General features: G+C 39.7%; 2 protein-coding genes across 2 annotated transcripts in view; both read right to left on the minus strand.

The window, feature by feature from the left end:
• Positions 1-23,079, minus strand: part of LOC134814986 (phospholipid-transporting ATPase ABCA3-like) — a 93,383-nt gene that overhangs the window by 28,689 nt on the left and 41,615 nt on the right.
• Positions 14,183-21,542, minus strand: LOC134815090 (phospholipid-transporting ATPase ABCA1-like). Its single transcript, XM_063823564.1, has 13 exons — positions 21,444-21,542; positions 21,141-21,252; positions 19,952-20,035; positions 19,566-19,680; positions 19,144-19,292; positions 18,900-18,978; positions 18,572-18,671; positions 18,264-18,389; positions 15,592-15,723; positions 15,299-15,393; positions 14,926-15,027; positions 14,717-14,801; positions 14,183-14,547 (listed from the first exon to the last, which is right to left on the minus strand). The coding sequence occupies exons 1-13, from the start codon at positions 21,498-21,500 to the stop codon at positions 14,428-14,430; spliced, it is 1,356 nt and encodes a 451-aa protein (XP_063679634.1). The 5' UTR covers positions 21,501-21,542; the 3' UTR covers positions 14,183-14,427.

Genomic DNA, 23,079 nt, shown 5'->3' on the forward strand with positions numbered 1-23,079 from the left:
GTCCCAATTTTATAACGTTTTACAACAGGGAACCTTATGCCACTGGTTACGTCCAGTAAAAATGTTGGACCCTAACCAAACATATGGCATGTCGATTTCTATCCACATGTACACCAGCGATGCAAGCTGAAGTATAGGCAAATCTGGATAGAACAAATAACGTTGAATGGTGCATAAACCTCATCATTGGATAATCAGCAAATTTACAATGTTGAGGTATGGTGCCTACAATTCCATAGAATAATTCAAGATTTAAAAAATCAAACTGGGTGTACGAATCATGTGAACAGCCCAAAGAAATCAAGACATGTACAAGAATACTCCCGTCCTGCTCCTAAGATCCAATAGTCACTCACACATGCAATAATCGATCAATCCTTATAAGGACAGTACACATATCATGGTTTTCATGCTGTTATAGCCACTGGTGTTATTCATGTTAATATATTGAACTTTACTGCTGGTATGGCAGAGAACTGAAGCTAAGTTCAGCAGAACTGAAAAATAACAGTTATTGGAAATAAAGCGTCCCCCACCAGAGTAATTTATTTATATCATATGTGGAGACACATTTTAATGTAACTAACGAAATGAAGTTCTAGGTAATGTACATGACCATACGATAAATGTCAAAACTTTAGTACTTATACTTTAATAGCTATGAAAATAGCATTGAAAAGGAACACCTGAGGGAAAGGGAGAGCTTCAGGCCCTTGTTTGCACGCATGAAGAATGTGATTAAAGAATATCGCATACAGTTGCCACATGTCTGTGAGGAGTACCAAAATTGCTCACTGTACATGTCCAGGTTTGTTTAATAAAGTTTATAAGACTAGGTCTGTAAAAGCACCTTGTTGTAAAATATGGGTTTTCCTATTTCATAAATTAGACTCGGTTAAAAAAAACTACAGTACGTAGTAGTTAATACAATAATAATCTTTGTGAGACGTCAGGTTACAATAGTTTAACCATCTGGCCATTTACCCTTAAATAAGATAATCGATATTTTAATCATTACTGGAAAAATACCATTTATTCCATTTCTTTAGAGGAAAAGGTACATGAAGAGTCCTCAAGACGAACAGTGGGGATAGTAACTAGTAGAGAACAAACCATACACTGACGGACCAGGAGGCGAGGGGCACAGTACGCGGGCTAAAAAAATAGTACCACATAGCGGACATGTTCCTCAGTACCATAAAAGTAAGTTCGCTGGCATGTCAGCATGTTCATTGTACATCATCAGTTTCAGTAAGTAAGACACGCTCATTTGTATATTTCGCTCCGTACCCTCCATCGAGAAGTAGAAAAACGGTTTATTTTTGATCCTTTTACTGTATAAAAATTTGACTGTGTGTAACGAGGTTTTATTCAGACGTTTATACCCAAGTCGCGCGGTCACTGCACGAAGAGGCGTGAATAGCCAACCCCTATGCACGGACAAGTTCTCCTCGAGTTTGTACCTAGATTTGTCCTGGATATCGAGAGCAATATGTAGCTTTGACTTGTGGAACACAGGTTACTGTTCATCTGCTTTTTTAGGTTAATTTGTATCTGTACGTGTTCATTATAATTGTAGTGGAGAGAACAATAATGTGGAAATTCGATTCGTTCCACTTTAATCTGCTTAGTGTACAAGTTTTAGCTTTCGCCTCTAGCTGTATTATGGCGTTATAAAGTATAAGTTATAAAACAACAGGACCTCTAAGTCTTTTGTCAGTCAACTTAGATGATAGATACACCACGTTATGCCATTGTACATAGAATAGAATAAAATGAATTAGGAAAGAGTGTTTTAAAAGCGAATCCTAATGATTCCAAAGCTGGGATTCTATCACTATGTCCACTCCCATCCACAATATAACCTTATCAACCATCAGCATCCCCCCAATGTTCCTTTAGATTTACTGCGTGCAATTATTGAATACACAGAGGGGGGCCCGTGAAGCATAGCCCAGTTCGTGCGACGGTGAGAAATAGACTTTAAATACAGCAGCTGTTCGTTTAATTAACTGAAATGCTATGTCCATCCAGAAGATGGTTAAATTTCGACGAAGTTGCTATTTGGCTAGATTCCATTGGTACGATTTCGCAAGATTCTCAGGCTGTTAGAAAATTGCAATGAAACAACATAATTTATCTATATAATATTGTGGATTTTACACTTACCCGATGACAGTAATTGTGTTTCCAACGTGTTGAGAACATTAAAGGTAGGCAAAGTTTTCGAGCTGTCAGCCTTTCAAAACTGATAGTTGGTCAGAGCCGGTTTTATATTTTGTATTTGCAGTATATTCTCCGCGCACTCCCTGACTCTCGACGCAACGGTCTCTGACGTCACAGACCCTGCAATTTTGCCCACGTGATTTAACTTGTGCACGTGACCACAGTAACGAGACCAGCACGTGCCTGCAGACAATAACTGATCATGTTTCATTGCCATATGCGTCGCAGGTGTTTTATGACATATCAGCTAAGGCTCCATAAAAGCAATTGCAATTTAGGCGAATTTGGGATGGTAACTATCGTGGAGTAGTTTGTGCACACCGGTTGTCAATGAGCTAGATTAATAGCATACAGGCTGTTCTGTTCTGAAGTAAATATAAGCTGCATGACGTTGCAGTCTATAATAGTTTGCGCTCAGTGCACAAGCTTAATTATAATTAGCGCCAGTCACTGCGGGCAACATAAACAACCATCTGATTGCAGGCGCTACATACAGGCATTCCGCACCAAATTACTGCATTCCGAGACAACGATTCCTGGAATTTGTGGAGGTTCTAAATATTTTAATACCATGCATATATCCTCGACATCCTTTTTATCTCGACACCTTCAAATAATAGGAACCGTATAAGAAGCGGAGACGACAAGAGATAATGTCACCGGTATAAGTCAGTACAGTATGTTCACCTCGAACCACCATATCCTAACTGAAGAGTCTTGATCAGTGCTACTAATACTGTCACACATGGCCTCATGTTTATTGTTTAATGATAGATATAATATATAGAACAAGTAACCAGTTGTGTCATGTATAATGACATGTTCTCAACCTGGGATAACTGTTGTAAAAATAGTTCATCTGAAAGCCAGAAAGAAGGAGAAGTAGCCAGAAAAGAAGGAGAATGAGGACAGCTAGATGAAGGAGAAAGGTGTTATTCATAAACTAAAGGCAGTTAACCAAGAATAGACTGTATTTTATAATGACTTGCTCACCTCTAAGGTAATGGTAATCTACACAAAGGAAGGGTGCGGGGAGTGTGTTCTCAATTGATCAGCACAGTACCAACATCAGTGGAACACTCTAGACTCTAGAGGTACCCTCCGGGTAGACAAACGCCCCCCCTTTGTGTTACGTAAAACATATAACCGTAAATTATCCTGGTAATTACATAATATATAATAACCTGACACCTCATTTAAGCAGTCGTCGTATGTATAGGTGTTGTATAGTTCTCTATTGAACTATCCTAGGAACACAGGCAAACATACTTTATCACTGACTTTCATGACGTTGAAGGTGTACATGACATAATTTATGGTATAATCGCAACTGTGTACTTTGTAGAAAGCAGAAAACGCCCTCAATTGTGTGTGCTATGTCCAGCAGTTTATTTTATGCGCGTGAATATAAATAGTTTCTTCAAACCTGCTTTAGCTAAGAAAGTGGAGCAAATGTTACATTTCTCACCGGGCAGCTCTTCGGTGAGAAAAATGTATTATGTATAGGATGTATAATTCTCATCGAGTTTTCCCTAGGCACATGTATCTAATTAATTGTTTAAAAATTACTATTGGTTTTAAAACAAGTCACTGCCTAGGGTAATTGCGCGTTAAGAGTTCATCTCCTGACAACGTAAATTCTCATGTCGCGCATTAAGTGTTTACCGCTGCTTAATATACTTGACATGAGTTAATGTTCCGTGGGTAGTGTCGATCATTTATAGACCTCTATGTGTGGGGGGGAGGGGGGGGGGGGTGGGGATGGGCGAGCAGCAGCACGCGAGGATAATTACGAGGGTGTCTTATCATCAGTCTCATCGTCTCGTTTATGTATTGATGGAGTCACGTCTCTCTGTCGTGATCTCACTGATAAGGTGCTATCTGAATAATTGTACAGCATACAGGAGCACGGTGGGTGACGCGCGTTCATAGGACTTGTCGTCAAAATATCATAGAAAGCTCACAGACACTGGACCGACTCTATTGGAGGTGACGTTTAAAATTGGCCCGGGTAATTGTTGTCTTAGCGAGCTGTGAAGGAGGTTACACACTTAGCTCGCTCTGTATAGTAGCATCTGTAGAGTCTTCCTCTGACGAGGGCAGCGTATACGCTGAAAAAGGTCTGCATATCAACCAGGATTGTATAGGTCGACGTGCAGTAGGGGGGCGCGGTGGTATCCGCACGGAGATCCGCGAGTGTACTCGAGTTCTGACTGAGTGTGGAAGGAGGTATATCGTGTCAGCGACTCTCACTCACTATCATAGAGAGCACCGCCATACATCAAAGTATAGATATTACCTTGTACCTAATGAATTAGTGGACGATGTCTGCGGGTGTATATGTTGAGGAGCTATCGTCGACTATCCGTGGTAGCGGGAGGATCTCTCTAAGATCGTAAACTTATAATCTGGACGCTAAATGCGATGCTAATGAAGAAAGCGAGATGAACTGGAGGGGATGAGGGAAGTGTGGGCGAGGAAAGATAAGTGCTTATCAGAGCATGTTGTATCTCTGACTCCTAAAAATAAACGCAACGCGATATCTATCGATCTCGTTCACGCGAAATTAACAAATTATAGACGTAGATAACGATGGTGAGTTATCTAAACTCTACATTAGCATATTTACGCTCATAATCAAGCTTGGATGGCATATAAAGAGCGTGCAAAATTGGGTACTGTCCACATTTATTATAATAAGAAGCAACAGATATTAATATACTCTAAAATTAGATTTTAAGAAACCGCCCATCTGCACTTAGAGGTAGTTTGAGGGGAGGTAAGGTAGACGTGAGCTGTGTCTCGGCTATCAATGACAAGGCTAATAGAGCATGGTAGTAAGGGAGCTGTGACGTTGGTTAGAGACACATCACAGAGTCAGTAACAGATAAGACACGACTAGCGACTAGCCGAGCATGCACACATTAGGCATACGTGCAGTACACTAGGCTAGGGGAGTGTGGGGTGGGCGTGCTCACGTTGGACATGGAGTCCTAAAGCGACAAGTAGGTAGAGCGATCTCTCTGCACTACACCGACGAACACTGGGCAGAGTGGAAGTGTTCCTATAAGGGATGTGGTGCGTCTTATACTTATAAATATCTAAAGAGCACCATGAGTAGATATATAGAGGTAGTAGTGTGATAGAACGGGAACAGTCAGGAGCAAGTCAATATTTAGCGTGAGACGCCAGTGCGTGATAAAAATTAGATAGCGGCAGGTACCTCTAGCGATACACAGAGCGAAGACGCACATGCGCATAGATGCGGAGGATTGAGACAGTAGATTCTCGGAGAGTTAGCGGTCGCCTACTCACTCTCCACTGCAACAGCAGAGCTGTTGACGGAAGAGAATAGCCATACCTAGAATACTTAACATGTGTGAACGCCAACTCTCGGCTCTTTTCTGGTGGTTTAGTGGAATGTGGTGGTCACTAGGTATTGGTGGAGGTTGATATAAAACGCGATTGGTTGCCAAGATCGATCTCTAGAAGGAGCTATGAAGAATGACTGGCCTCAACTTAGGCAGCGTTAATAAAACGGTAGGAGGACGTCAGTCTACATAGACATTTCAGGACCACGAATACACTGTAGGTAGAGAGGCTATACAACAGATTGCATGCTCACTTTCCAGAGATCAAGTTTGTCGATGAATCAGAGCACAAGTGGTACTGCACATTCAGATGGCAGGACTCGGATGAATAAGTCAGTGTGTGGTATAATTCAGCACACTCCTTCAGAGATTATCGCACGTATTAGGTCTATCTAGGAGAGCTTGAGCGAGCTTAGTGAGCGACATATGGGTAGAGATGAGGACAGTCTGACAAGTAGAGATAGTCTTTTGATGGTAATGCGTGATACGCGCGAATGGGGGGGAAGTTGACCCGAGACTCCCTATCGTTCTAGCTAACTGGAGGGCATACATGGTCAGTGGTGGAGGGGACATACTAATCTGTAGGAGATGATATAGTATATTGGATGGAAGGGCTGGCGCGCACTGTGATGGTTACAGTCTCATTGTGGTTTGGTCGAGCAAGTGTATACTCTCACGTATAGGTGAATCATCACACGATGATTATATCACATTAGGGTCGCGGTTACTAGCTCGTTGACTAGATCACCACTCGATACCGAGCCCATCTGATCCTCCTAATATGAGTCAGTCCCGTAGCAGCTACATGCATGCAACCCTTGCTTATCAGCGAGGCTCACATGCTTGTGCTCTCTGAGTTCAACCGACTACAAGCTTCACATGTGTTGGCAAGACCAGCGCGAGATAGCGGAAATGAAGGTGACCACAGAGCCGGTGGCGTGCTGAGTCATCACTGGTGATCGTCAGGTTAGTGTCTTTGTGTTATCTGGTTCCGCTGGTGTTCGTGAATGTAATAGTGGGTAGTTGCCAGGGGCCGAGAAGTGATGTGGGAATTTCACCGATTGTACGCTTCAGTATGAATGTCGGGAGAGATTGTCACATGATCGTACTGGATCCACGGTGATTTCGGGGACCGCTGGGGTTGAGCAGTACAGGGGATATTCGGTTGGTTCCTATATCTAAGTTGCATAATCCAACTAAAGTAAGTGATTGGGTAGGGACTCCGGGAAGTAGCTCACGCTCTCTCGGATAGGGACAGTGTCAGCAATCTAGGTATTAGGATGGGGTATCTACCAGGGGGTTCTACCTTATAGTGACGAGTATGTATTTAGCAGTGTGACGCATTGTCTCTCGGCTCGCACCAGTTGAATCTCGCCTGAGCCGACGAGTTTGGGGGGGGTGGTGTGGGGGGAGCGAGATCAGAGTATTGAGTAGAGCGAATGTTCTCTGGTGATGCCAGGAAGCAGTGGGTGCGAGTAGTGTATGTGAGGCGGGGCTTATTGTTCAGGGCGACGAGGAGATGTGAGACCCGCTTTATGGGGGGTCTGCTGAAGCGCCGAGGAGAGTGAGCGGGGATTGGGTGTCTTGAGGAGGCGCGGTGAGATGAACGACGGCGATCTCTAATGGGGACAGCTGGCCCGGATACGGATATCTAGCCGTGGTGAATGTGACTCGGCGGCCTAGGTCTGGGAGAGGCATAGTGACGGCTGAGGATCTAAATATGGTAGCTGAGGCGCGCCACAGGAGTGAGAGAAGAGTGGATGATAGAATGGCTCGCAGAAGATGGAGTGCTATGGGCAGTGGGATAGTTCGAGCGATACTATCATGACCTCTATAACTTCTCACAGTAACAGAATTCCTTGTAATATGACGTATTATGGTGGCGGCGCCTGATAGTAGTGGAGGGTGAGCAACTGTTTATATGATGGTGACAATCTATAGTAAAAGGGGGACGGTGTGGTAGTGAGCGGGTGTGGATATGACGCGGATGGTAGGAATGGCGGGAGTGACTGATGGTGACGAGGCTTGTGAACAAGAGAGATATTGGGGCTAGAACGAAGGAGAAGGGGAGGGATAGAGGTCTACAGTCATCGACTGTGTGCGGAAGGAGGGTGCGTGATCGTATATACTAGGGAGAGGAGGGAGCTAGACGGGTGAGGAAGTTAGTAGTGGAACTAGTCGAGGTGATGGTGTGGTAGATTGGAAGAGCACGGGCCGATGGCGAGCCCCTCATGGATCTCCTAGCATGGGGCACGGTAGATGGAATGGGGTCAGGAGCGAGAGCGATATCATGTTCTTCAGTGTATCGAAGAGTGGCTGAGGATTATCGATCTTGAGTCATACATAAGGGTATTGGACTTGGTGCCAGCACGAGTACGAGGCAGGTGTGGGTAGGTCTTGTTATATGCACAGATAGATTTGGTGTGACCGGGCGTCAGTGAGGCTAGAACTGATTTGTCATGCACGTTGGAGTATAGGAGACATACGGTGTATAGTACAAGCACAGTATTCCTTGGCCAGTAAGGGGTGGGTGGGTGGGAGCGTTGAGCCATAGGGAGGAATAGGACACAGGTTTGAACACTCTTGGGGGCTAGGAGCTGGGAGTCGCATGGGATGGATCCTACACGTCAGGCGGAACTGCGGGGGAGATGAGTGGTTAGGTACGGATGATAAAGAGGAGTGATTAGATACGTGTGGGGGTTTGCCCGTAGGAGACAGAACTCGAATCTTGAGGTAGTGTCATCATATAGTGTAGTAGTGGAGAGAGTGAGTGGGCTTGATGATTACAGTCATAGCATTGTGGGCAGAGTATATCCGCGTAGGATACGATCCGGGTTAAAGCTTGATGAGAGCAGCGGTGCAGATAAGGCTAAGTGTATATACACATGTGTGCATCAGTTCTAATGAGGATGTTTATAAGAATAGAGCATTAGGAGCTTAGAGAAGATGGGGTGACACAGTTGAACCGTAGATGGTAGATGCCTCGGACTATAGGTGGCTAGAATAAGTGGGCATGTGTGGGGGGGGGAGGGGGGCAATATTGCTAGCTGAGTGGTCTATAGTGCTAGCGGAGTGGGGGATCTATTGTTTAAAATCTCCTGACCAGTGTTGCAGATTTGATACATCAACACAGTGGTTGATGATATGATATCCTGCTCATCTCCTCTGCGAAAACAATACAGCAAGGAAAATTGCATATTGCATCGAAGTTTTCGAAAGGGAAGTACCCAGAAGTATCCCAGAAGTGAAATATAAAGGTGGCTATTTTGGCAATTGGCCCATTGCTAGATCGTGCTCCGCGTTACAATACCCTCACTTTTGTTCCTACCAATTGCTGTAAACGTTATGAAAGTTGACCTCTCATTGGCAGAGCCTAATGTACTGCACTCTAGATATAGAATATAAACCAGTGCGTGTAGGCTAATGTATAAATTGTATTTATTATTATAAAATACACAGTGTACATTTATGTTTGCGGATTTTTATTACAGTGAAGTAAAGTAAGAGTGGCTCGTGACCACAAGGGAGAACTGGAAATTGGAACTGTAAAAGTGGACTCATTGTTTGGGGGGGGAAGGGGGGGTGTGGGTGGCCTTTCGCTAGATGTGAGGCCTGAAAGACTCTCGCATAGGGCGTAAAAGCAGTAGTGAGCTGTAATGGGGTGAATAGTATTTTAATTATCTAAAGAATGTGGTTTGAATGAATGATGTGCTTGGTTCATGGTGTATGTAGATTTGTCATAAGTAGTGGGTAGATGTTAAATGAATAATGTAGATAGCACGGTTTAAACAAGGATGGTTAATGAATATTAATTAGAAGAGTAAGTCGGAGTGTATAGGTTTTGATGTATTTAATGAGCTTTTGTATGGGAAGTATGGATATGGGTGGTGTTATAGGGGGTATTGTTTGGTGGTTTTGGTGAGTAGGTTAGTTGGAGGGGGGGGTTGGGGGATAAGAATAAAGGAAGATAAAGCAGGGAGTGTTTATAAGGGTGTTTATATTGGTGAGAGGTGATTGGTGTGTTTATATGTGTTGTGTGGGAAGGGGTAGTGGGGGGGTTGGGTGGGTAGTGTTATGGGGTTGGGATTTGTGAGTTTTGTTGGTTTGGGGTTTGTGGAGATGGTGTGATAGGAAAGGAGGTGTTGGGATAATGGGTTGGTTATTGTATTTGTTGTATATAGTGTGTTGTATTGGATGGTTATTATGGGTGTTGGGGGGGGTTGGCTTCATAAGTTGTACATAAATATGGCCATTAGGCACATTTTAGTGTATCGGAATAGTCTTTAAGACCTTCCTGGGCTGAAATACAAAAATTCGACTTACCGCGAAACCCTGAAAAAGGGTGTGGCCGAAAACACCACTATTGCATTTTTTTCAAAAATGCAATAGTGTCCAAATGTTTTAAGAATCATCTAGAGAGGTGATAACCGTTGAGAAATCGCTTTTAACACGAAAAGCTAACGAGATTCCGTTTCGTCTCTGACTAAATGACTCGGACCGAAAATTTTCTAAGTCAAAATTTTTCAAAGTTTTTCTGGAAACCACTTTTGTTCATGTTTCATACTACCCTGATCATTCTGAGCCGAAAATATATTTTTTGGTTTTTTGAAGTCCGTTCCTACATTCGGAAGGTTGTGGATGTGATACTGATTGGTTTCATATACTAATTATAGAAAACGTGATATTTGGCCCACAGATTTGAAGGAAAATACGCGAATTTAGTCCTCAGATTTAAAGGAAAATGCACAATTTGACGCGGAGAACTGAAAAAATCGCAATTTGTCGTGAGGCCAGGACCTGAAAAATCGCGACTTGTCGGCATCGTGAAAAATCGCGATACCGCACATGCTGCAATTTCCTTTTGTCCTTACCCTCGAAAAAATATTTAGAATTTGGCCCCCCCCCCCCCCCCCCCCCCCCCCATGAAGAAAATCATTCCTACACCCCTGCTACTATGACGCACATTATCCTATTCTGTTATTAGGGTCATACAATCTACATCCTTACATTAGCTTCGCAAACTCCGTTCTCTCTTACGTAATTCTTATTGTGCTGATCTGCAGTTTGTTTCTCAGCAGACTCTGTTCGAACTGGATGCCTATTTTATATTTTAGTTACTTAACTGTTACAATCATACTTCTTATTTTCTCTTTTCTGTGATATTCGCCTGATTTTACCCTCCTCCTCCTCCTCACTTTGTCTACATCTGAGACGAACTGTTCACTTTTTAAAGTAATGTAGGAACGATACGGATTAAGGATAGATTGTGTGAGTTTTTTTAAAAGATTCAATATCTTATATCAGAGGTTTATGATATTAGCCAAATAGCTGTAAATATCAATATAGTCTCTGGTAAAAAGCTGCCGTGTACAATTCAAGTTGTGATCACATTAAATTTTGCTAAATTGGTAAACATTTTTCAGAAAAGTTAGTCCTCAAAACTCGTTACAAACCGATATAACATCAAGATGGGGAAAGGAAAGCAGAGTGGGAAACAGAAAGGAGATCAATCGGGTACAGATAGAGAAAAAACAACTTGCGGTCGGTACATACTTATATCTATATTCATTATTCATGACTTTTTGTAGTAAAACATTAACAAGGTCTATTATGATTTATGCTATAAAATCTAGCAGTTCTTATAGAATTGATACTATTGATACATTTATCTCCGGCCGGGTAGCCACTGTACTAGACTCTCCATTATAATTGTAGGGTTCTACAACTTGCAATGTTTGATTTCATTCAACTTTTACAGAAATGAATACGCTGGAAGAGTATAGAAACAAAGGCAGAGAAATATGTAAAAAGTATTGCGAGTTTAAAGACCAATCTCCGATTATGTTACCACCTGCCCCCAAACAGACCTACATTGATGTTTACATCGACGAAGAGGGAGCATCCAGCAGTAAATTTGATGACGAGAGATGTAAACAAGCAAACTATGAGGCTGAGGTGCTGACATACAGAGCATTGGAGAGATTGACAGAAGAAAGGTGTGTGGTTCTTCATAGCTTCAAGTACACCCATCATCAGTACCGAATTTGTGATAAAAGTCATGACAGAAAAAACTGCAAGCGATGTAAAGGTAAGGCTGCAGATAAAACAGAATGTGACTTTGTTGTTATCGGGAAAAACTATGTTGTCATTATTGAAGTGAAGAATGTCCCAATTGATGAAGATAGTGAATTAACAGATGAGCAGAGAAAGGAATTGACAGGAGCACTTAAAGGCTCACTCGAACAACTTGAAAAGACAAAATCATTGATAAATGGTCTTGTACATCAAGTTTTCGTTGGTTTGGAAGCAGATCAATGCTCAATAATATGCCTGTCCGCGTTTCCTAGCACAAGTCGTGATCTATTTCAGAACATGGATGAACAGACCAATAAGCAGATATTGTGCAAAGAGGACTTTCTAGATTTCTCAAGCTGGTGGAAACAACATGACGTGTTAGGTCCGATATCTAGCTTTGTTCAAACTGAAGCTTTTCTCGCTAAACACCAGGAAATGAAGCAAGTATTGGTAGCTATCTACTGTACTGATAAAAACCTATGTGATGAACTGAAGTGTTGCTTGGGAAAAGCTATAATGGACATTGACGACGAGTTGAAGAAAGGAAATATTACATTTCTCAGCAAAAACCGTCTACCAAATCCTAATGTGATAAAAGCAACTGATATAAAGTCTGCAAATATTGACAGTGGCATTAACATTTTCACAGACATGCTCGGTATAGAATACTTGACTGTGGAACAACATGATGCTTTCAACAGAGATCAGAATCTGCTGGTAATTAATGGACCAGCAGGTTCAGGGAAAACTATCATCTTGTTGGCCAAAATCATAAAAGTGATCAAATCAAATGTGGATAACAGAGCTGTGTTGTTCATTTTCTCAAAGCATGACATTTCATGTAAACATTATCAAGATGCTTTACATAAAGCTGATATCAGTAACCAAATGATAGTTGATTACACGAACAATCCAGATTACACAGTACAGAGGGTATTAGAAAGTGAAAGCAGGGTGGTAATAGTTAGGATCACACATTTGTTACGTTTCACACATAATACAGTGACTAAACTGATGGAAAGCAACATACACGTATTTATTGATGACTTGCAGGGTATGATGAGTCCGTCAGTTAACCGACATAGGTTTCCAGAGCTCGATTTACTGCAGATTGTCAGAGCACTAACTAACTGTGTGATAACTTGTGATTTAGCTCAGTCATACTTCTTCACATTATCAGCTTATAGTTACAGAAAACGATTTTACTCATCCTTAACAAACTTGCCCCCTGAAACCATTGTAACTCTATCTCTGAACTTAAGAAATACTTCTTACATTACTGACATTCTATCTAAGATCAGAGAGCAAATTGTTCTACAACTTCTACAGCAAGGAAGAGAACTTATAGATGTTGGTAATATTCCAATAATAAAACAAGGGCACTATATTCACGGACAAAAGATTGTAGTCCATGTTATTGAGAAGACAAGTTATGAGAGCAGTTTGTTTGGTATCTTGAATGAAGAACTAGATAAATTATGTAAAACAGGCAATATTAAAATAGGTATAGTATATGCTGCAAGTAAACAAGATCAAGAAGTAATAGAAGAACGATGTAGTGTATTTGATAATAATAAAATAGAGTGGTGTGATTTTGATAGTTGTTATTCATTAGAATACCCAGCAGTTATTGTGTTACACGATGTTGCTCATTCTAGGGACCTACCTATTCTTTACCGGCAGATTTCAAGGGCAAGGGTATATTGTGTTGTTATAATATATAATAGTTCAGATTATGACCTGTCAAGCCGCGGTTACTTTAAGTCAGAATTTAAACCATTAAATGATATGTTGGTTGTACTTGGAGATTCTGTCAGAGTTATACGGTATGATTGATAACACCGAGTTTTTTGTGAAAAGAATATTTATGTTGTTCGTGTGAATGACACTAACATATTACATTGAAAATGCGATTATACGATTAGTGACAGGACACTATATAGTGACAGGACTATATAGTGACAAGCACTTTATAATGACAGCTGATATTTGTCACTATATAGCGTGCAAAACGCACTTTATAGTGACAGGACTATATAGTGAAAAGTTTATCTTATATCGACTTTTCTCTACTTTTCACTCCACTTTTCTTTAATTCTACTTTACTCCACTTTACTGAAGGACGTCCACGTATTTGAGGCGATAATCAGACGATTAACACAATCATTTCTTATCATGCTGATAATAATCGTGCACATAATCATGTAATGAATAATAAAAATATCTTTTTTTAACAGATCAGACTATAAGGTAAATACTCCGGCCGGCCAGCCATTGCATATTATATCATGCACTGCGCGCGTGCATGCATGCATATAATATGCATTTTAGCGCGGTACACATCATCTTACAATGATTCGCGCGTTACAAAACTTGACAGATTGCTTTTGACTGGCAGTCTGAACATGTGATATTGCAGTGAACGGGCTTCGCTACAATTAAAATGTGTCGAATTACACATCTTAATGTACATGCTAATTGTCAACTAATGTAAAAGATTAAACACAGATTCTCTGTTAAATTGTACAATTCAAGGCAGAGGGTCGAAAATAAAAAGGCAAACATCGTGCGGAATTTATAAATCGCCTAAAGGGCGGGAAACATAGAATCTCGGAATAAAACAGCTTACATTACTTCACAAAGCTTATCTTATGAAGAATCATTTAAATTATATTACTAAGTGGGTTAAACAATAAACATCTGAAACAATAACGGTAATCTGGTTATCATTTACCCTCTCCAGAAAATATGGAGCTTACCAAGTAAGGAATCCGTAGATGAAAATGTCGACTAAGAGCATAAGCATCACGTCAGATATTGAAAATGCTGTAAGAACGCTCAGACTGTCCCCTAAGTTGTTCCACTTTGCTCCGAGCTGTTGAAAATTAAGCATTAAATTTTACATTGCAGCAGAAGTGGATGTAATATTTTTGTACCATAAACAAAAAAGGAAAGAAAGTCTGAACTCTGAAGGTGGTGGCACGAAATAAATAGATCACCATTCATCATTCATCAGTAAATATTCTGCACAATAAATTACTTACCCCAATCTTTTCCCACTCGGCGATTGTTACCAATCCGATGGAAGAACCCGAAAGCGGAAGTAAAGACACAATCATCTTTACACTCCTAAAATAATAGGATACTAAAAGCATATATATAATAATTCATAATTTTTCTGACATTTCACAAAAAAGGATTCAAAAAAGTACTCGATGAAAAATCCAAATTATACAAAACATTGATCTGTAACCTGGAGAGATGAGGGATCTCGAGGACAATATAAGGAAGGTACTGTAGAAAAGTTAGGAACATCATTACTGCCGGAGCTGATTTCATGTTCCGTTGTAGTGACCTGAAAAATTAAAAACATGTCTTGCAGATTGCATTAGGATTTTGGTATGATTTTATAGTCTGCAATTTTCGAATATGAATACATCTGAGGCAGGCCTTTCAAAGTGAAATAGCTTTTAAAACTTACTCAAGCAAAAGGTACACTTAACCGTCAACCTTCATAACCTTTGCTAGGATTAAACATTATGATAAGACAGAAAACATTTAATTTAAATCTCACTCAAACTATGTCAAAAAAGCTACATCATAATAATAATGAAATATAAGCTCACGTTACAAAGAAAACGAAGAAGGTATGAGCTGTGTAGTAAAGCAGGAGAAACACAAAAACCACTGTTCCGTCACTCAGTGGCGTGTATCCGCAAAACTGAGGGTACAAAATGGTACAATATGGTTCAATATGGTACAATATGGTACGATATGGTTCAATATGGTTTAATATGGTACAGTATGGTACACAGTTTAGCTTGAATAACAAGACCGGGCATTCTAAAATCAAAGGCATGATACTCGTTTATATTAGCTTATTATCCAATTAATTAAATAAAGTAGAAAGTAAGTTTACCATCAGAACTGTGGCGTTCAGGGCGGAGCAAGCGATTATAATGAGAGACCTCTGGATAATCCAACTCAGCCACATTATGGTGTCAGTCAGACCCATCATTCGCTGAATTTCCCTCATTTTAGAAAACTTTTCCTGGGGGTGGATTGAAGTGTGGATTATGGAATACAGGTTGACCCATATTTACCGCAAGGTAAAATGTAAGTGATTCACATTTATCCATGTTATTTATTTTGCAGCATAGCATTTTTCTCAACGTTGCGTTCTCTAATTCTAACAACTTCGACCAATAATGTTCCAACGTTTTATTTGATATTAGATCACCTGCAAACGTTTTCCGTGCTCAACATGTTCATTACAGATCTTAACCACGTGGCGACGCAGTCTCTTAGCGCACCCGTGCCTCGGCTCATGAGTTGTTTCCTCATTAATTATTTTATTACCGGTGTCTTAACTTATATATAAATAAAAGTAAACGTGGGCCAGTGAGCCGCAGCTTTAAATATTTATCGGCTTACTTAGTACTCAGAGGTCTTAACATACGTTTGTGATAAAGTAGTCCGACAAACTGCCCTAAGCCCTACACTGATTCTAAGTTTGAGAATGAATGAAACTTTGTTTCTGGAAACTCAGTACAGAATTTATGATGGATTGATAGCGTTCGGGCTCTTGGTCTGCTTAGTGATCGGACTACCGGGAAACTGTCTAGCTTTGAAATATTTCCTCCACACAAAGAAACGAAATCTTTCAACTCTTCTTTACATAGTTGCCTGCTCTATCGATATAGGTTCCTCCGTCATCCACCTTCCAATTGCTTTTAGTTTGCTGAAAAACCGAAATCCTGGTTTACTCGACAACAAAATTATCTGCTCGATTTGGCATTCCATCCTCTCCTTGCTTCAACAAATGTCCATATTCGTGGTTATGACACTGTCGTTATCACGAGTGATTGTCATAAAGTACCCTTTCTACAAAGTCAACAAAAGAGCAGTTCTTGTGTCCATTGCTCTCTACCTCATATACCACTGTATTTGGAACACTACACTTTTTACCCAGATTACTTGCACCACCACTCGACTGTCACCTAATGAAGTACCAAAATCTTCATCGTTCTTAATCTTCTATACACTTAACTACACCGCTTGTTTGGGAATTCCTCCAACCATCGTGTTTCTGACGTTTCTTGTCTCGATTGCTATGCTCCGTAAGGAACCTGTCGCAAACAATGTGTCCCAAAGGAGAAATCAACACGCTTCCATCACCATTACTTACTTTACAGCCCTCTTCCTCTGCTGCAATTGCTTTACTTTCATCAACTGCTGTCTCCTCACCTACACCATAGTGACGGCCAAGACATACCCGGGTCCAATATACGACAACTATTTTATGTACTTCTACAGCTGGCTTCTGAGTGAAATCTTCTGTACGGTCCTAAACGCTTCTCTAAACCCACTGCTCTATGTTTTGAGGATGAGGGAAATGAGGTTGTGGATCGTTGGAATCCTCCAAAATAGAGCAAGTAGTCCTTCTGGGGTGATAGCGAATACGAGCAATGAAACTGAGACACAGCTGTGAAGATAATAGCCATGACAACCTAAACTGGATAAAAAGAACTTAGGAAACAGCCGAGCTGGTAACTTTTGATGAACTGGAACTGAAAAGATTGTGAACTAAGACTTATTTTTGATGAACTGAACCAAATCAAATTTCCTTGCTTCCATCAAGTTGCGTGTCTTGATCTTGTGAACATAATCACGATTAAATTGAATGACATTATAGACTACAAGTACAATGCATGGTCCGATTATTGTACACTTTTAAAAGTCAGCTGCATGCATTTCGTGTTTATTTGCATTGCAGCTTCAGGCACTGCTATTGTGCTGTGTTTTGATGTGTTACTAACGTATTATTCAATATATTTAACAGCCCCTAAGTTTGAAAGTTGTTAATTGGTGTTTGAGAGAAGTAGAACGCTGTATATTTAATATTTAATATTTAATCATATTTTGATTGTTCATCTTGCTTTTACGGGACCATATTTTATAGGTACAACTGTACCACATCTCTGTGTTTTTGGTATACCATATAAATAGCTCGAATATTTACACTCTTTGAGAAGTTTCGACAAACAATAGAAATTTACATTACTGTTTAAATATTCTTTCTATTCTGTGATCATGTATGTTCTGTTTAAAATGTTTCCGATGATAAAAAGTGTCACTTTGCCACTGAGGGTCGTTCACATATTATGGCCATGATTACGCAATATTGCTGTCAGGAGGGGGGGTTGGGTCTTGATTACGGTTGATTACGGAGGGGGACTGGGGAGGGGGTAAGAATTGCTAAAATATTGATTACGTAATATGTGAACGACCCCTGATTGCATTAATTGTCACAATTGCACCTAACAACCCTACAAGTTTGTTAAGATAAAGATCTGTTTAGCTCTGAGCTTTTCATGAAAAACGATCACCAAGTGGAGCGGAGAAAAACTTAAAATGTTTACACATCTTGAAAATTATATAGTTTAGGAGCATGTTTTTACTGTCGACGCGTGTAATAATAACAAAATGTATTCGTCTATTTATAATAGAAACTAACTAACTGATGATTATATAACGCAAACAACTAAGAATGAAACTGGTATAATTTAAAACCAGCTGCCGGGTGATTACCTCGACAATGTCTGCTGCAATAGAGGAAGTAATGAGGAATGCCCCGATGAGCATTGAGACAGGGATTAACATTGAGAACATCATATCCACAAAGGGATCTGTCTTCTCTGCCGGTGTAGGTACACTCTGGTTGTGTTATTCAAATGTTAATTTTCTGTTGTGTTAAAAATCGGCATCATTTAAATGGAAGATCAGTAGGACGAAGGTTGAGATATCTAATTGAACTAAAATCCGAATTCGTTACTAGTTGAATGACAAGATAAATGGTGATGATAACAAAAGGTAGGTACCCTAACAAATAACAATACCCTTATAGCGATTGCTGGATTGTACTCCACTCCTTCTCTCAGAAGAATGCAGGAGTCAATTAATCTCTGCAAAGCAGCGAACCCCGTATTGTCGTATGGTCTAGATTAAAAAAGTGTAAGATTATTTACAATATTTGTATTAACACTGAATAACGAAATTGAGTATATTATGACCGTTGTAAAATGTAACGAGAAATCCGCATCATATGCGGACGAAACGGACGAGTCATTTCGACGAAAAATAAGTCTCGAGTCTTAAAATAATACGTAATGTTACTGTCTAGCCCCACTTCTGAGGTGCCACAAAATGGAGTTTTTTCAAACTTACGAGGACGTAATTTCTTTCTGATCAGGCTTACGAAGAAACAATCTTTCTGTGTTCCAGTATCCGTCAATGTCTATATTGTCTAGGAGTTTAATTAAGATGGTTATATTACTATTTCAGAAAGTTATATTAAGCAGATAATCTGCTAAATTAAAATATAATTAGTGTATTTTCTCATCATTTGAAATTTGAATCCTAAAGCTCTAAAGATAAACCTCTTCTGAAATAGACAAATTTAAAAACTCACCAGCATCCGCTCTGTGGTACCGGATGGAGTAGGATATATTCTTCTCATCCCCTTCAAAAACAATAGCTGCTTTGAACTCTGTTGAGTTCGTTTTCAAGTATTCTTTAAATTTGTCATTGGTTGGGAATACAACTAGATACCTCGAATTGCTGTGAAAGTTTCTGATTACGATTACTCATCTTGATCGATCGTAGAAAAGAAAATTGAATCATCTTTACACTTACGTTGGAAATTGTGTTATTCAAACCATTTTATAACCATGTAAATGGATGGACGCTTTATTGGCGTTAGATTGATGTAATTAAAAGATTAAAGCCGATGGAAATACAGCAAAAACTAATTACGGTCAGTATCTTTTAAATTGTACAAAAAACAGCTCATATCTTTCAATTGACCAGCAGTATTCTGTATCATGTACATACCCGTCCCTAAATTCCTTGATTTCGTCGGTAATATTTTCTGAATCTAGTACTTTCCTTGTAACATCTGAGAACTTGAAAGTATCCATGGTCAACATTCTACTCGACAAATCATCGACTGAAAGTTATAATATATTGTTGAAATTATTACATACAAATTATGATATAATATACATTGTACACTATACAGTATAGACTATACAGTATAAATTATACCCTATACAGTATACACAATACAGTATACATTATACACTATACAGCTTAGGTGAATAATCGACCAATTCTATTTGTAGCAATAAGAAATAAAGCATCAACTTCTTCATTCTTCATTTTGATATCAGTTCTAGAAAAGAGAGACTAGAAGAGTCTGAGAACCTAGACTTTAAAACCTAGATTATTGTTGGCAGGAGATATTGCGATCATTTTCTTTTCACCCCAAATATCGTGAAGAGGATCTGATAACGAAGAGGGCTCTGAAACAGGAGCTGACATCAGGGTGGTAATATACACAATACACATATAATACGTGTTATAATACGTGTCATCTGTATCGTAGCAATACACATATAATACGTGTTATAATACGTGTCATTTGTATCGTAACAATACACATATAATACGTGTTATAATACGTGTCATCTGTATCGTAGCAATACACATATAATACGTGTTATAATACGTGTCATTTGTATCGTAACAATACACATATAATACGAGTTATAATACGTGTCATTTGTATCGTAACAATACACATATAATACGTGTTATAATACGTGTCATTTGTATCGTAACAATACACATATAATACGTGTTATAATACGTGTCCAGGAGGTGACCGGGACATGATTTCAGGCCTGACCGGGACCGGGACCGGGACCGGGATACAAAATGTGACTTGACCGGGACCGGGACCGGGACCGGGACTGAGATCCCCTGATATTATCAATTTACCGGGACCGGGACCGGGACCGGGATGAAAAATGTGACTTGACCGGGACCGGGACCGGGACCGGGATAGCTCAAAATTGCCAATCCCTGTACCGGGATTCCCGGTACCGGGAATTCCGGTCGATAACTGGTTAATTCATGATCATAATTTATTACTCAAACTTGTTTAGCAATTTTAAACATTGTTGTATTTGGCTCAGAGGATGTTTAAAGATGAAATTCACAATGAATGAAAGGAAAAACTTAAAATCACAGTGAATGAAATTATGTAAAAGATCCCGGTCAAAATCCCGGCAAATTTGAGTGATTGACCGGGACCGGGACCGGGACCAAGAATCCCGAATTAACCGGGACCGGGACCGGGACCGGGATCATAAATAAATAAATCAGCATAATTTTGACTGGGACCGGGACCGGGACCAGGATAGCTCAAAATTGACAATCCCGGTCACCTCCTGTACGTGTCATTTGTATCGTAACAATACACATTTAATACGTGTTATAATACGTGTTATTTGTATCGTAACAATACACATATAATACGAGTTATAATACGTGTCATTTCTATCGTAAAGAAATCGAATTTTATAGAAAACGAAATGAAAATAAAAATAACTTCCAGATACTCACTCATGCATTGTTCCTGTGTTTCGAACATTGAAGTACCACGGAGAAAACTAAATGCCAACAGGGTCAAACAAGTGAGAAGGACCTCGAAAAGAACTTGCCCCTTTCTCTGCCTCTGAGGTAAATTTTATTACGTGTACATTAGAATATGGTCGAATATTTTAAAGTACAATTTAGTAATAAAGTTTATAAACTTATCTTAAAAGTATATAAATATACTTTCAAGATATCGATTATATCGGAATTGATAATATTATAATAATTGTTGTTATATCTTGTGTTGAACAAATGTTTCTTGTTACTTACTAGAAGCACTAAGTTCTTCTTGACAAGAAGTACCAGTTGTTTGAGTTGCCTTCCCATTGTCTAAGGAGAATCAATGCCAGGAGCTTTGATACATTTAACACCACTATCGCAATTGCACATTATTAATTGATTACCGTGAAAAATTGATTAAAAGTGCATCACATAGAATAACAGCCAACATTTTCACTTTTAAGGACGATATAATATGGTATTAGCTTTAGAGGATTCTTATGAATAATGCAAAGAATTCAGTATTAATATTATCATAGTTGAAACAGTAATAGATAATAATTTGGCTTGATAATGGGTGTAATTAACCAGCTCTCAATCAAGTGAGCAGTAACATGGAATTGTGAAATGTCATTATATAGGATTCTCCAATAGTTCTAATTGTTTTTTTTTTAATTTTTACTGGTGTCTTCATCGATTCGACCTTCAAAAATGGTAGTCCTCGAAAATGGTTAACCATTATTGAGTATGATATCGGCAAAAGTTAAAACTGTGCAGTGTAGATGTTTTGGCTAAAATAATTTTTAACCTGTTGAAGTTAAAAATACAGGGCAAGTCATGAACAGCCTCAATATCACATGACATGAGGTTTAGTACTGGGCCACACTTTCATTTCAGTTCTAGATTGTAGTTCACCATGCTACCACTAACTGCATGTCATGTTGTAATCTTAGTGTCATTGTTTTGCACATTTAATTGTTTATGTAGTGTAAAGGAGCTGACTTATAGCACAGGGAGCAAGGTCACAGCGTTCGGACCTCCGGGTAAGCTTATATCGTTTAGTGATCACGTAATGTTAACTGATTGTTAAAAGCACATTCAGAGCCCTGAACAAAAACTGTAAACTAGAACTATAATCCTTAGTTTCCTCTGTTATAGAGGTGATACCAGGCACCTGAACACTAAACAGTATTAAACTGCTACTATCCTAGGAAAGTTCAGAGCAGTAAGTAATGGTGATGTGTTAAGTCTGCCTGGAGGAGAAGTAGAGCTGGTAGAGGAAGGAATGTACCAGTGTAACGGTAAAGACGAGTGGACCAAGATATCCAAACTAGTGGGGGTTTTCTATAAACTTTACACTGTTCCAGCACGACCAGTGCTGACAGAGGAGATGTGTAAGGAGCAGGGAGGGGGGCTCGCTACTGTATACAACACCAGGATCAACAACGTCATGGCTGGTTTATACTTACTATTTTTCATCATTTAAATATATCTATCTATTTTACTTTAGTCTTACACCTTATTTCACCAAGGTTAGTGCCCAAGATCCGTTTATATTGAAGTCTAAATTTAACATAATCATGATGAGTGATGACCTCATATCAGCGGTTATGAAGGACAGTGAGGTTAACGTTGCACTGATTGGGATATCAGACTCTAAAGAGGAAGGGAAGTGGGTGTGGAGATCAGGGTACATCACTGAAACTGAACGCATAAGTAGAAACGCAGCGCAGAAAGACACAATACCAGGTGGGAACATCAATTTGCATTTCGCCATTTTACTTTTTGTCAAATCAAGGTTGAGGGTGAAACTAAAATTCTGAGTTCTATTTCAAACACACTGTGCTCCAGGACCCAGGTGCCATATTACTAAATCTCTGCAGGACTAGAAGACTCCTCGCCTGAT

This window comes from Bolinopsis microptera, chromosome 5 (assembly GCF_026151205.1).
Source record: "Bolinopsis microptera isolate Bmic1 chromosome 5, MBARI_Bmic_1.0, whole genome shotgun sequence".
Taxonomy (NCBI): Eukaryota; Metazoa; Ctenophora; class Tentaculata; order Lobata; family Bolinopsidae; genus Bolinopsis; species Bolinopsis microptera.

Bases quoted from the DNA above. Each gene is read 5' to 3' on its own strand.
- LOC134815090 (XM_063823564.1), bottom strand. From the start codon at position 21,500: ATGGGAAGGCAACTCAAACAACTGGTACTTCTTGTCAAGAAGAACTTA. The intron at 18,979-19,143 runs GTGAGTTTTTAA...TTAAACTCCTAG, and splicing joins GTACCACAGAGCGGATGCTG to ACAATATAGACATTGACGGA. The intron at 14,802-14,925 runs GTTACAGATCAA...CTATTATTTTAG, and splicing joins GAGATCCCTCATCTCTCCAG to GAGTGTAAAGATGATTGTGT.